Raw genomic sequence first — 15,414 nt, 5'->3', positions numbered from 1 at the left:
TCTCCGGCGTAGCTCTCTGACTCCACGTCACCGCCAAGAAGCTAACCGACCATCAATAGTCAACCCGCCTAGCTTGGCTTCAAATGGACCCGAGCGGCGGCGACCTACCGTGTTCTACTCTTCCTCATTTTCTGTGTGGCGCGGCCTCGTTGGCAGCAGGGCAGGGCCTCGGCGGAGCCAGCGATGTCCTCTGTCTCGTTGCCGGCGGGCAGCGCCTCAGCGGAGCGGTAGAAATCCTCCCCCATGTTGTCGGCAGGGTGGGGCCTCGGCTGAGCCGGCGATGTCCTCTGCCTCGTTGTTGGTGGGGCAGGGGCTCAGCGGAGCCACGGTGTCCTCTGCCTCGTTGTTGGTGCCGCAGGGCCTCGACGGAGCCGGCGGTGTCCTCTGCCTTGTTGTTGGCGCCGCGGGGCGCCAGCGGAGCGGGGACTCGTCGGAGCCGGCATTGTCCTCTACCTTGTCCTCGGTCTCGCCAAACAGCGCCTCGCCCGCTCCATCGCCCTCTTTGCTAGCCTCTTTGTAGGCGGCCGCAGCCTCCGCCACCCGCATGCGGTACCGCCAGCGCTTGAGGCGGCCCTTGCGGGCGGAGCAGTACGAGTCGAGCAGTGCCTCCTGCTTCGCCCGCTCCGCAGCGATCTGCTCCTCCGCCTGCAGGTGCTCCTGGAGGAGATGGTGGTTGTAGGCGGTGTCGCCCGCGCCTCCCAGAACTGCTCCTCACGCATCTGCCTTACCCTATCCAAATATTGGGCACGGGCCTCGCTGATGGTCATGGTGTAATGCACCGGCGAGGATGGCGCGGAGGAGGGGGTTGGCGCCGGATCATCGACTACCATGTTCTCCATTGGGACGTCGTCGTCCTCCGGCTGCCTGACGGCCAGCCGGTCGGCAACAATGGCTGCCATCTCCTTGTGGTCCTTCGTCCGCCCGTCCCGAAGAGCGCTGGAGCGCGAGGAAGCCATAGTGGGCAGTAGTGGTGTGGACAGGAGAAAGGTAATGGATGTGGATGACTGCGGCTATGGCCGGCGCAGCAGTTTATATAGCAATGGTGGGCGGGCGGAGGGATGGACGTGTGGCGCCGGAGTAGCCGCCTCGGCAACCGCATATCATTAATGTGTGCGGCAGATGGACGGACGGACGGCACTTGTGTCGTTTGAAGGCGGAGCAATCGCCTGCACCGGGAAGCAGGGCGGTCGGCGCTGACTGTTTCGGGCGGAAAGCGCGCGCGGGCGAGGAGCTGACTTTACTTGGAGAGGATGACAATGGGGACCCACCAGGTCCATAGCCTCACATATGCAAGTGCCTCCTTATTATATATATATATATATATATATATATATATATAAAACTATAATTTATTTTGCTTCTTCCTGGTTTCCTGACATCACGGTCCCACACCATTGTCAACCTATGTACTCCCTCCTTTCCGGTTTATAGGGTTTATCTCAAAATTTTAGTTTTTCCATTTATAAGGCTCAATTTGGTTGTTTTCCATCACATGTTCAGATTCCAAGGTACATTAAATCATTGCATGCAAGTATTAAGAGAAAATTGACCAATGCATGTACTTTATGCATGCATGCATTACAATTAATGCATTGATAAACATATTTTTTTTAGGATAACAAGAGCATTATAGGTGCTTTTGCAAAACTACAAAAAGTATTCCACCACTCGCCATCTACCTTGATTGGTGAGATTTTTGAATTGAGCATTATAAACCGAAAAGGAGGGAGTAGTCAATAAATGAGAGAATTGCACAAGAAGCGGCCGACAGCTGGGACCAAGCAGCTCGAGCAGTATTTGTGTTTTTGAGGTGTGAGCACTGCAGAGTTTTTCGATGTTTACCCCAGATATTAATTTTTCTCCTCTGAACAACAACGAAAACATCACTGCATGTATTAACTAGGCGGGTTGTGGCCCGTCTAGCCCAGGCCAGATATGCAGCCAAGATATTAATTTTTTTCAAGCTGAAAATGGCTAGCCCAGCTATACTTTTCTTAGGAATACCCGGACAAGGTCAAGTTGTTATTCTTCGCCCCACTGGGCTGCAAACCTTTCCTAGGAGGGATGCATTAGGATTAACAAGAAAATGAGCTTTAAGAAATAATAAATGAGATGTAATTATAAAAACTAGGTAGTAACTATAAAAAATGCACCAAACAGTGATTACTTTATAAAATATTATTTTTGGATATTGAAAATTTTAATTTCATTAATTGTTGTGAGCGCAATGTTTCATTGGATTTTTACGTAATATAAATTTATATTGAAATTGTATTTAATCTGACTAGAAATTTCGGGATAAAAATATTCGGATCCCATCAAAATGTTGGAAATTTTTATTGAATTCTGTTTTGAACGGTTGGTTGAAATGGGTTGTACTTTTAACAAACTGTAAATGGGCTGTAGTAAATTCTATTAGAATTCAAAAATGGGCTACACATTCTTACAAATCTCAAATTGGCTATAAGTTCTCTACCCCACACTTCTGGCCTTACTAAGTTGACGTGTCCCCTAAAAAAACAGAGTTGACGCGTATGCAAGGCTTTGTCAACTTATAGTCAACACACGGTTCCTGCAGCAGTGGCCGTTGGATGTCCATCTAACGGATGCCGTGCTTCTTCTTCAATCTCGGATATTCTAGCTTCACCCGCCCAAAAAATGATTCCCCCCCCTGACATCTGGGGCGCACCATTTCGGAAGTGACGTGTGGGCCTACTAAGTTGACGTACCAAGGGCTTTGTCAACTTAGTCAATATAGACGATTCTAGCTGCAGTGACCGTACGATGTCCATCCAACGGCCGTCATGCTTCTTCAACCTCTGGTCTTCTTGCTCCAGCCGCCCAAAGCAGCGTCGGTCGTGCGGCCTGCTTCTGCCTCCCATGGCCGGCTGTGCTGCCGCGGAGGCCTCACCGCCCCCTACTACTCCCACCGCTGGCCAGGCCATCCCTCCACTCACCCACACCCCCTGTTATTCTGCGGCGACGGCAGCACAGCCGAACCAGTGAACCCTCGTACTCCTCTCCGCATGTGCATCCACTGCCGCGTCTTCCCTGGCTCCACATCGTCCCCTTCCTAGGCCTCGCCGTCGTCCACCGTCGTGGTGCTCTTGGCGCGGCGTGGTCAACGTGGTCAAGGAACGACTTCCATCGGACGTGGACTGTATGTGGAGAGGCTGACAGCTGGGTCCACGGCAGCCGCAAGGAAGTGCCTCCTTATTACGTGCAAAATAATTATTCCTCCGCCTAACAGTAGGGACCCACCGGATGGGCCACCGTATTTCACAAAAAAAATGATTCGCCCCCTGACTGCTGGGACCCACGAGCTACATCTTCGAACGCAAGGAAGTGCGTCCAAAAAAACGATTCGCCCCCCTGACTGCTGGGACCCACCAGCTACATCTTCGCACGCAAGGAAGTGCGTCCAAAAAAAACGATTTGCCCCCCGACTGCTGCGACCCACTAGCTACACCTTCGCACGCAAGGAAGTGCGTCCGGGCAAAAAAAACGATTCGCTCCCCTGACTGCTGGGACCCATCAGCTACACCTTCACATGCAAGGAAGTGCGTCCGGGCAAAAAAAAACAAAACGATTCGCCCCCCTGACTGCTGGGACCCACCAACTACATCTTCGCAGGCAAGGAAGTGCCTAACAGTCGGGACCCACCTGGTCGAAGCGTACGTAGCGTCGTCACCCTGGTCGCGAACGTGTACGTACATATTGGTCGATGTAGAGGCGTGCACGTGTCGTAGTAGAGGCGCGCACGTGTCGTAGTAGAGGCGCGCACGTAGCATGTACACGTACGTACAGCGGCCAGGGGGCAAGAAAGAAAATACGGCCACGTATGTGTACATACGGGCGGGGTCTCGAACGCCTCCTCGCGCATATGTACGGCGAAGGCTCGTGTTCATGGGGAGGCAACGGAATCGTCGTGTTCATGGGGAGGCAACGGAATCGTCGTGTTCATGGGGAGGCAACGGAATGCGCCGTGTTCATCGGGAGGCAACGGAACGCATGGGAGCCAACCGGCTGGGTCGGAACGGAATGCATGGTCGTGTTCATCGGGAGGGCTTGGACGGAACAAGCGATGGAAATGAGGCCTGGCGCACCGCAAAACGGTGAAAACGGACCTCCTACGGTCGAAACGGGGGTCCTGTTGATCGGGAGGGGTGTGGCGTACCGTAAAACGGAGGAAACGGACCTCCTACGGTCGAAACGGGGGTCCTGTTGATCGGGAGGGGTGTGGTGTACCGCAAAACGAAGGAAACGGACCTCCTACAGTCGAAACAGGGGTCATGTTAATCGGGAGGGGTGTGGCGTACTGCAAAACGGACGAAACGGACCTCCAACGGTCGAAACGGGGGTCATGTTGATCGGGAGGGGTGTGGCGTACCGCAAAACGGATGAAACGGACCTCCTATGGTCGAAACGAGGGTCCTGTTCATCGGGAGGGGTGTGGCGTACCGCAAAACGGGACTCCACGGGATACTGTTCATCTCCACCGTCGACCTCCTCCAGCCTCCACGGGCCACCGTCGACCTCCTCCAGCCTCCACGGGCTCTTGTTCATCCAGCCTCCACCGTGCGCTACTCCACCGGCTACTGTTCAACCACCCTCCACGGGCACCCCTCCATCGTCTACTGTTCATCCAGCCCTCCACACCACGGGGTCCTGTTCAACCACCCCTCCACGGCCACCCCTTCATCGTCTACTGTTCATCCAGCCCTCCACACCACGGGGTCATGTTCATCCAGAGGCAACGCCACCGCTCACTGTTCATCCAACCCCCCTCCCCCCCCCCCCGCAACGCTCACTGTTCATCCAATCGATTGGCTTCAGTTAGCAGTAGTAGCAAAGGAATCGCTCGATTGGGTTCAGTTAACAGCCATCGATCGATCGCTCGGGTTCAGTAACGCGTAGCCTGCAGTGCAATCGCTCGGGTTCAGTTAGAGCCCAACGCCTCGCTCGGGTTCAGTTAGAGCCAATGCCTCGCACACACGCGCGTATGTGTACGAGAGAAACGCGCATCACTCAGCCCCCGACCTCCCACCGTAACCGGCAACTCCCCGAAATTTTCCTCCCCCTCGCTTCTACCACGGTTTTTTCCGTCATGGACGGTCCAAAGAATGTCATGCAGCTGCTTCTCCGGCCCGCCCAGAACGAAAAGCCCATTTTCTGACATGTTTTTTTATCATAGAAGTAGGAGCCCACCACATCTATGATGATACCGGGTTTTGTCACAATTATCGTCATAGAAGTGTCATATGTATGACAGAAAAAAATTCCGTTCGGCCCAAAATGTCATGGATGTGTCTTTTTTTTGTAGTGTACCTTTAGCTCCTCGTTGGGTTCGACACTCTTACTTATTAAAAGAGGCTACAACTATCCCGTATACTTGCGGGTTATCACGATGCAGTGCGACATCTTGGATGAACCCCCATCATTGTTGATTTTTTTATTGTCCAAAATGTTTGCCGAGTGTTTATACTCGACAAATAACCTGTACCACATGGCAACGGTGTTGACCACTCTGTTTCGCTTGGACACTTTTCTTTGTCATGTACTAGGTTTTGATACTCGACAAAGGGTTTGTCCAGTGCGCGACAAAAAGAAGTTGACAAAAAGTTCTTTGCTTGAAGGGTGTACACCTACTATGCTTTGTTGATTGTAACACTCAACAAAGTCTTTGTCGAGTGTACCTGGCACTCGACAAGTAACGGGTTTCCAGTAGTGTCGGTCTTGTCAGTGGGACGGGCTCGATGGCGAGGAGCAACTGTGGGGAGTTGGCTGATGGTTGGGGATGGTAGGCCGAGACAAAGCATATATTTTTCAAATAAACATACCCATCACCTAGTTCATCAATCAACCCACCAACTCGGTATTAAAAACATTTCTCATATTCAATTGATGAATACATTTGAAAAAAGAGACAACCCTCTCTCACATAATATACGGGTCATGCTTCAAGGTATCATAAAACCAACTCAATCCAGCTAGTATTGCATCTACATTGTTTTTTTGGTTTCCCACCGAATGAGTGAGAGAGCCAAACGAACCATGACAAGGGGATGATGAGAGGGGAAAATGATTTACACTCAGCACCTTGCTTTAATAGTAAAGATGACCAATGGCAGGAGTAGGGCAGTCTTGGATCTCGTGCCTCACAAGAGAAACAACCATTGCTGCCATCTCGCTCCCCCTCCTCTCTTCCCTTCGGCGGTTGCACTGTCGGCTAGAGGAGTGGGACTCGTCCTCTTTGTTCCTTTTTTAGGTCATGTTTTTTTCATTTCTCTTTCCCCAGTGGCGGCGGTGATGATGCATCAAAATAAGGTCTCTTCGGCCTATTCCTACCTCAATGGCATCCAATTTGGCGTCAACCAAGAGCATGTCAGGGTACGTGTAGTCATATTCGGTTCTCAGATGCTGGGTCTATCAAGCGAACAGTTGGTTGGTTATTGGCACGACGACTTCGACCTCTTCATTTGTTCTATTCCGCGGCAAGCTCCATTTTCCACAACCCTATGGATTGGTGGTGGAGAATTGTAACTCTGCACTACATGGAGTGTTGTCCCAACCGATATTTCTTCGGCGGCTACTAGATCTTGTTGTTGGTGGCGTGTGACTATTGCAAACTTCAAAGTTTTGTATGGTGATGGAGTTTGCAGGTGTGCCTATCCAATGTATTTTTTAAGCTCCGGTGGACAATGAGAAGTGAAGGAAAAAGACGATCATTATGATTTTTTTATGGACAACGAGAAGCGAAGGAAAAAGATGACCATTATGATTTTTTTGATGTAATTGGATAGTTGGTTGTGCATTGCAATGTGGTATAATTATTCTAGTAGTTAGCTCATGATTTACCTGCACATATTAATGTGATTCTGTAAATAAATGTTACCAAATCTTGCATGTGATTTACCTTCCTAAATAAACTGTAGGATTTTATTTGATGATCAATTCTTTGGTAGGAACTATTGGCTTATGAAAAAAACATAAATTTATTTGACAATTTAATTTAAGGCATGGCAACTAAGGAAAATTTCAAGAAAAATCGATATAAATATGAGAGATAGGAGGGAAAATATCAAATGAAGAGATGAACATGAGAATGTACATAAGGTTAGACAAAGGATGAGATGAACAACATATCCTTACATTCTTTAAGTAGGAAAGATTTACTCCCTCCGTTCCTAAATACTCCCTCCATTCCTTTATATAAGGTGTATTTTTTTCAGGGCGGTGACCAAGACACAAAATTGAGGAGAATTTTTGACAAAAGTATCCTTAACCAATTGGGTAGTTAGCAGCTTAATTAGTGACAACTAAATAACCAGCGGCCTAATAAAAGGCAACTAAATCTCGCTGCATCAAAATAAAATCATTCCGTGAGATGGGAGAGAGAGAAATGTGAGTGCATGTAATCTGGCAGAGAGATTCATTTTTTTACTACCTTACTATTAGGACCTATTGCTACTTTTATCTAAGGCAGATAATGGATGGTGGAAGGGCACACACGGAAAACTAAGAGAAAAAGAGAAATACACCTTACATTGTGAATTTTTTGAGAAAAACAAATACAACCTTATATAAAGAAACAGAGTGAGTATAAGTCTTTTTAGAGATTTCAATGCATATGGATGTATATAGACGCATTTCACAGTGTAGATTCACTTATTTCACTCCATATGTAGTCCATATTGGAATGTCTAAAAAGACTTATGTTTGTACTTCCTATGTTTCTAAATATAAGACCTTTTAAAGATTTCAATTCAAACTACATGTGAATGTATATAGACGTATTTTAAAGTGTGGATTCACTCATTTTGCTACGTACGTAGTTTATTGAAATCTCTAAAAGGGCTTATATTTAGAAGCAGAGAGAGTAGTTGTCTACCATGCCTTTTGGTCTCTTTTCTATAAAAAAGATGCAAATAAATAAAACAACCCCAATACGATATCCTCTATGCAGTCCAGATCAAATAATAAGCAATACTACTCCCCGTTTTTAAATATAAGTCTTTCTAAAGATTTTAATATGAATCATGTATGAAGCAAAATGGGTGAATTTGCACTGTAGAATATGCATATATACATTCGTATGTACTTCCTCCATTTCTAAATATTTGTCTTTCTAGAGATTTCAACAAGTGACTACATACGGAGCAAAATAAGTGATTCTACACTCTAAAATATGCACATATACATCCGTATGTGGTAGTCCATTTGAAATCTCTAGAAAGGCAAATACTCGGTATTTAGGAAGGGAGGGAGTAGTTTTTTTCATGGTAATACGTGTCTCATTTATAAAATAAAGATCCGGTTACAAGGCACGCAAGCACCGACATTACAAGACTGAAAGGATAGGATAATCCTATGCAAAATACCAGCGCATGTTCCTCTCCTCCGACACCACCGAAGCGGCCACCAAAGGAAAAGAAAACAAATCACCTCTTCACCCGAGCTCGACGCGGCTCCATTGCTGATTAGCAGCTTTACGGACCTTGAAAGTAGTTTGCCAGAAGCAAAACTATTGCCGTTAAAAAAATCAAACCGGGGCAACATGTCCCTGGACACGCCATCGGACTCTAGATCTGACACCCCCGCACGACAACGACGTCGAAAGAGGAAACCAGAACTGTCGGCCACCAACCACAAACCTAGCACGGGATGCACCATCTTCCAGCTGTCACTTGCGCGGACAACCGTCTGCGCGTATTCCTGGATGACAAAACCTTCTTGCTCCACCATGACGTCGGAGATAACGCCACAACAACGGGGACAGAGCAGAAGGAGAGACACACCTGATGAAGTCGTCGCCGCCGCCTCGCCGACATCATCCATGAACCCTAACACAATCGATATGAAGGATCGGCAATCATACGATGCCATCAACTCCGAGACGCCGCCATGAACGGCACCGCCGATGTGGGAGTGAAGCTGAGGCAGATTTATTCGTCCGGGCGCCGCTCCCACCATCCCAACGGCGCACCACGACCTACAAATCCAAAACCTAACTACAGAACGGAGGAACGGGGTCCCCCCTCCCTCCTGCCGCCGGAGCAGCCGGAGGAAGAGGGGGCCAACGCCCTGGCCGACTGAGATCAGAGGAAGAAAATCGCCTCCTTAGTCGCCTGGCATGGCGGCGGCTAGGGTAGGGAAGTCGCGAGTCCCAACAGACTTGTATGGAGTAGTTGGTATTGAAATTTCTAAAAACACTTTGGGGAGGGAGTATAGTACTGTAATACTCCCTCCGTTCGAAAATACTTGTCGGAGAAATGGTTGTATCTAGACATATTTTAGTTTAAGGTACATCCATTTTTATCCATTTCTTCAACAAGTATTTCCGGATCGAGGGAGTACAATACAGTATTAATTATGATACGGAGGGTGCGCATGAAAAATACCGTCATTACTGCGGCTTTGCGGCCACCAGCCAGCAGCAGTTTCCTCCCGACTTCACTCCCCCTCCCCCCTCCCCCATCCTCTCCTCGTAGTCTCCGCCGGACGCCGACGCCCGCCCCCTACCTGCGGCGAAACCCCAGGCGCGGCGGCGGCGGCGGGACCTGCTCAGATCCGATGGGGGCGACGGAGCCGCAGTGGGTGCTGATGGCCACGGGGCGGTCGCCGACCAACATCGCGGTGATCAAGTACTGGGGGAAGCGGGACGAGACGCTCATCCTCCCCGTCAACGACAGCATCAGCGTCACCCTCGACCCCGACCACCTCTCCGCCACCACCACCGTCGCTGCCAGCCCCTCATTCCCATCCGACCGCATGTGGCTCAACGGCAAGGTGAGCTTCCCCCCCCCCCCCCCCCCCCCCCCCCCCCCTGCCTTGACTGTTTTTCTTTTCTTTCCTTTTCGCCCCACGCTCGATTGCCCTCCATTGCCGCCACCGCCTCCGAGATGTTTGTTCTAGGGTGGATGCTATCGAGTCCTCCGCCGAGTGTACCTGTGGTGATCCGCTAGATTTCAAGCTCGATCGAATCTCTGCCTCGTGTTTTGGCATAGAACGCGGATTTGGTAGTGTGAGTGCTCGTCTGATCAAATTGGCTGCCCCTTCTTAGATCTGGACCGGGACCTGTTTGAAAGATCGCTGCATTTGCAAAGGCAGTTGGCGGAGCTCTGAATTTTTGTCTTGTAAAGAAAAGGCCAAAACGCACATTTCTGTTTCTATTGTCTGCACTAGCATCAGTACTATATTGATGCCCCGCTCATGCTTTGGACATTGACTCTAGGTAAGTGGCCGGTGCAAGGTGATTCTATAGCAATGCTTTAGCCGGAATAACGGAATTGCTGTCTGTTCAGATGGTAGTGTGATTCTGATTCAGTCATCCTTTTGATTTGGAATTGGGCAGGAGATCGCGTTGTCGGGCGGGAGATTCCAGAGCTGCCTGAGGGAGATACGGAAGCGGGCTCGTGATGTCGAGGACGAGAAAAAGGGGATCAAGATCAAGAAAGAGGACTGGGAAAAGTTGCATGTCCACATAGCATCCTACAACAACTTCCCAACCGCTGCCGGTTTGGCCTCTTCGGCCGCTGGCCTTGCTTGTCTTGGTAATTCTCCTAATTCAGATGCCACTGTTATAAGTCAGGAAAACATATGTATAACCAAAATCGTGAATATTTCGTGTCAGGCTTTGATTTCCTTTTGTTTTCTGCTGTTCTACACGCACCCGAGTTGTGTTTAGTAGCAGAGGGGTCTATTTCTTATTCTCTTGCCAACATTAATTTTTGATGGGGGTAGATGCATTTCTAGCTAGAAGTGGACTGTGTTCCTATCGAGAGGTTTCTACCTTCCAGATACACCTTTGTGTGCTATTCATAATATTAGGGAAATGTTATGGTTATCCAACTGCCTAATACTGCCCTGAATCCTGCTGTTAAAGCTGTCCTATTTATCTGCAATTTGTTCTTTATTTGGTTGTATAGAGGCACCAAAACATAATAAGTAGAAAATATGTTTCTTGGTAGTGGTCTGCTGGTTAATCTTTGCAATAATTCTGCCAGACTTAGAAATGGCTGGAGTTCCATGATATACTGCTAATATCTGGTCCCTTGTCTTGTTTTCTCCTGATTGTCTAACACTTCTCTGCATGCTTGTTTTGTACAAATATCGATTACTTCATTTTGTGTCTTGAAGTTTGATAGTGCTATCCAACACAAAATGACTATTTTGATCATAAACATGCTAAGTGCGGTCTTGCTTTCATGCCAATAGCACAGCACATAATTACTCATTTGAATACTGTTTGCAGTTTTCACCCTGGGAAAGCTAATGAACGTGAATGAAGATTACGGAGAACTTTCTTCAATAGCAAGGTTTGTACTGATACATTATGTAGCAACACCCTGTCTGTGCTCTATCCTGTTTGCGATGTTTGCTTGACGGTATAGCGCAACAATGGAGTACTTCATTTTGTTAAATGATAAGCTAGCAGCTTAATCTTTTTTAGATTTCCCCTTATGGGTGTTGAGCAACTTTGTAAACCAGGCACCCCCTGTCTTTTACCTTTTTTATACTTGTACCGAACTTTAAGCTTTGAATGGAAAAGCTGGGTCAAGGCCTTTCATCTAAAAAAATGATAAGCTAGTGGTTTTATGTCTACGCTTTCCTTATATATGCTTCTCTTGGCTGACAAATTTCAGTGCAGGCAGGGGTCTGGAAGTGCATGCCGCAGTATATATGGTGGATTTGTGAAATGGTGTATGGGAAAAGTAAGTTGTCTCTTGGTTATGGCAGAGAAATTGTATTTTTTTGAATGCATGCTTTTCTGTTGGAAAACGATTGAGTTTGACTTTATACTCGTAGAATGATGACGGAAGTGACAGCATGGCAGTACAGCTTGCTGACGAGTCACATTGGGATGATCTTGTTATAATCATAGCAGTGGTATGTCAATGTGATCTCTGTTAGATAACATGATCTGTTTCATGTATGTATCATTGGAAATTGCTCATCGAGTCATGGTTTCATTTACACCAAATCTCAACTAGCTAGTGACACCATTTTACCATTTTTGTCCCAACTTATTTTCCTATTATGTTGCTTTGTGGAATTAGGTCAGTTCAAAGCAGAAGGAAACCAGTAGCACCAGTGGGATGCGAGACACTGTCGAAACAAGCCCCCTCTTGCAGTACAGGGCCCAGGTGAATGCATTTTCATCTTTAACTTGAAAGTTTTGAACAGTTCACATGATGTACAATTATTCTTATAAGAATCATCATGAAGCTGCAATATGAAATCTGAACTGTAATTTTATCCCTCCTGGCTCCTGTTCTGTGGACTGTCAGGTTTTGTGGTTTTGAAAAAAAAAACCAAAGTGTTTTGGAAATTATACTGATCAATCTCTTTAGTTGCACTTTACTGTTTCTTGCACTCACTGTGCACTGCACTGTTTGTTGTATTCCAGACTGTAGTGCCAAGTCGGATATTGAAAATGGAAGATGCTATCAAGAATCGTGATTTTGAATCCTTCGCCAGGTTAACTTGTGCCGATAGCAACCAGTTTCATGCTGTATGTTTGGACACGAGTCCTCCCATCTTCTACATGAACGACACATCACACAGGTAGTTTTTTTCGCAGTCCTGATTTTGAGCATCTGTTCCTACTGAAATTCCAGAGTTAAGAATTGCTCTCTCAACCAACTGCAGGATAATTAGCCTTGTGGAAAAGTGGAACCACTCGGAAGGAACACCACAGGTATATTCTGTTCCTGTTTAACACATGGTACCTTTTGAATTCTTCTGAACTGTGTCTGCTGCCTAGGGATCTTAAATATAGTTCTGGTATCCATCAAGGCGGGCTAAACTTAATTATGACATGGCAGTACAAGCCGTTTTTACTGCACTGGACCAAACATGTATCAGTAGCATCACTTGTTGGAGTAATTTATCCTAATTTAAAAGGTGTGAACCTTGGTAAAATCATTGCATGTTTCTGAAAAATAGCGAAAATACGAGTCATGCTATGCTTGAAGTTTGAACCCTTGATTTTGATGGAACATATTTTTTAGAGTCCTTCCTGAGTACATGAACTATTACTATAGTTCTATAGCTGGAGCTGCAGACTTTTAAAATACTTCTATAGTTCTATAGCTGTTGTATCTACCAAATAGCATCGAAAGTTTGAATTATGACAACAATGCATAAGAAATATCTTATTGTATTTCCTTCATCAAAGGATAAAACTTCATTGCAATCTTGGCAGTATTAATTTTCTTTTATTTGTCTGTCTGGTATGCATTTCACCTAAACTACAAATCATTGGTACTGGATGGTGTGATTGATCTGATACCGAAACCAACTCTTGTGTGTAAGACTTCTAAATTAGAAATTTGATTTCTTGTAATTGCAGGTTGCCTACACATTTGATGCTGGGCCTAACGCTGTCCTAATAGCACGGAACCGCAAAACTGCCACCCTTCTCCTTCAGAGGCTCTTATACACTTTCCCCCCACAGAAGAATGACTTGGACAGGTGTGTCTGATATTATCAGGATTAAAACCTAGTATTTATTCGTTTCTAGGTATACTACAAACATGTGCACATCTGACAAACATGATCATGGCAGCTATATGCTCGGCGATAAATCGATCCTAAGCGACGCTGGTTTGCAATCCATAGCCGATGTCGAGGCCCTTCCAGCGCCTCCAGAGATGAAAGCTCCAAACCAAAAATTCAAAGGCGATGTTAGCTACTTCATCTGTAGCAGGCCTGGGGCCGGCCCAAAAGTTCTCACCGATGAGAGCCACGCCTTGATTGATTCAGCCACGGGGCTTGCGAAAGGAGTGTAATTTTGAACGACGATAGGTTTCCATAACAGTCTTTGGTTGAGATTAATGTAGAATTGTCACGTTGTTGTACACTCAGTACTTTCGTCATTTTGATCTTGTACTGTACCTTCGATCTTGTACTATTTCCATCATTTTGTCCCTGACTGTTGTAGCCTCTTAAAGAACATGTATATTTCTTCAATAAAAGTTCGTGGAATGAATTACCATTTTATCGATCTCATTTTCTGTATAGTCCAATGCATGGATGGAATTGTTCTTGTTACTTTGGCATTCGAAAATAATAATAGTACATAAGAGCATGAGGACTTCAACAAATTGTTACTTCTGGTGTTCTTTATACTAGATGATCGAAAATTTTAACACAAAAAGTATCTAAAATACATTTTCCTTTTCCAGTGTAAGTATTTGATTGCAACACCTTGTGAGAAAAAAAAATTAAAATATGAACGAAAATGATATCTAGCGAACATTCGCTGGGAGCCAATCTTGGCGAACACCTTCCCTGACGTTGCATGGATCTTGGTGCAAGGTCGACGCCACGTAGATAAGCTAGAGTCGTTCACTGTAACCCATTTCCAGGCAAACGCTCTCTTTCTATCTAGAAAATGCACGGACCAATGTGGGTGAGGAGGGTTCAAAGTGGGGGTTTGTGAAATCTTGAGTTTAAGATGCTATATGTATCCTTGAAGCTATTTTGCGTTTTGATTCAATTTCTTATTTGAAAATTTGACCAAATAAAATCCAGAAAACCTGATTTTTCATTTCATCTATTTGAAAGGTCAAAGTCCTGTTTTTTTGGCCATGTGCCATTTTTTACAAGTCCATGGCAATATTATGGAACTATTTTTCACTTTATCACATGGCAGTTTATTATTTACAATATGGGCATTTTTAGTACTCCATTTTTTAAGAGTATTAATAACTTGTAAATAAAAATTACAACAGGAGTATTAATAACTTGTCATTTTTATTATTAAGAGGATTTAATTTTTATTGTTGAGAGGATGACATATTTATTATTGAGAGGATGCCATTTTTAATTTGAGAGGATGGCATTTTTATTAGTAAGAGGATGATATTTTTATTATTAATGGCATGGATTTTTTCTTTTATTGGCCAAGGCAATTCCTGTGTATGATTTTTTATTTTATTTTTTAAAACAAAACAATAGAATCTAATTTTGGGCTTATTCAGATAACATATTTCTTATTTAGAGGATGAAAGTTTTTAAAGTTTAGCATGGCAATTTTATTGTAGATCACACGACCTTTTTCTTATCATACTCATTGTAGATTTATAAATGAGAGAAATGATAGTACTCGTAATAAAGAAGCATGACATTTTTTCCATAATTAAGATCATGGAAATTAGGGTCACTTTTTGTTGATGACATTTTTTCAAAAATAAACATTCTTTGTCTCATAATATAAGACATTTTTGCAAGCTACTCCCTCCGTTCCTAAATATAAGTCTTTTTAGACATTTCAAATGGACTATCACATACGGATGTATGTAGCCATATTTTAGAGTGTAGATTCACTTATTTTGCTCTATATGTAGTCACTTGTTGGAATCTTTGGAAAAACTTCTACGTATTTGGAAATGGAGGGAGTATTATACA

The 15,414-nt window shown here is 45.4% G+C and overlaps 1 protein-coding gene across 1 annotated transcript; it reads left to right on the top strand.

Annotated features, from left to right (window-relative positions):
- The first annotated feature begins 9,423 nt into the window (after positions 1–9,423).
- On the top strand, positions 9,424–14,002 carry LOC123113703 (diphosphomevalonate decarboxylase 2). Its single transcript, XM_044535010.1, has 10 exons — positions 9,424–9,789; positions 10,355–10,553; positions 11,255–11,318; positions 11,651–11,714; positions 11,809–11,889; positions 12,060–12,146; positions 12,410–12,567; positions 12,652–12,700; positions 13,355–13,476; positions 13,571–14,002. Exons 1-10 carry the CDS (start codon positions 9,574–9,576, stop codon positions 13,791–13,793), a joined length of 1,263 nt encoding a protein of 420 aa, XP_044390945.1. The 5' UTR covers positions 9,424–9,573; the 3' UTR covers positions 13,794–14,002.
- The last annotated feature ends 1,412 nt before the right edge of the window (positions 14,003–15,414 follow it).

Source organism: Triticum aestivum, chromosome 5B (assembly GCF_018294505.1).
Source record: "Triticum aestivum cultivar Chinese Spring chromosome 5B, IWGSC CS RefSeq v2.1, whole genome shotgun sequence".
Taxonomy (NCBI): domain Eukaryota; kingdom Viridiplantae; phylum Streptophyta; class Magnoliopsida; order Poales; family Poaceae; genus Triticum; species Triticum aestivum.
Note: the sequence above shows the minus strand (reverse complement) of the source record. Positions and strands in the feature narration are given on the sequence as shown.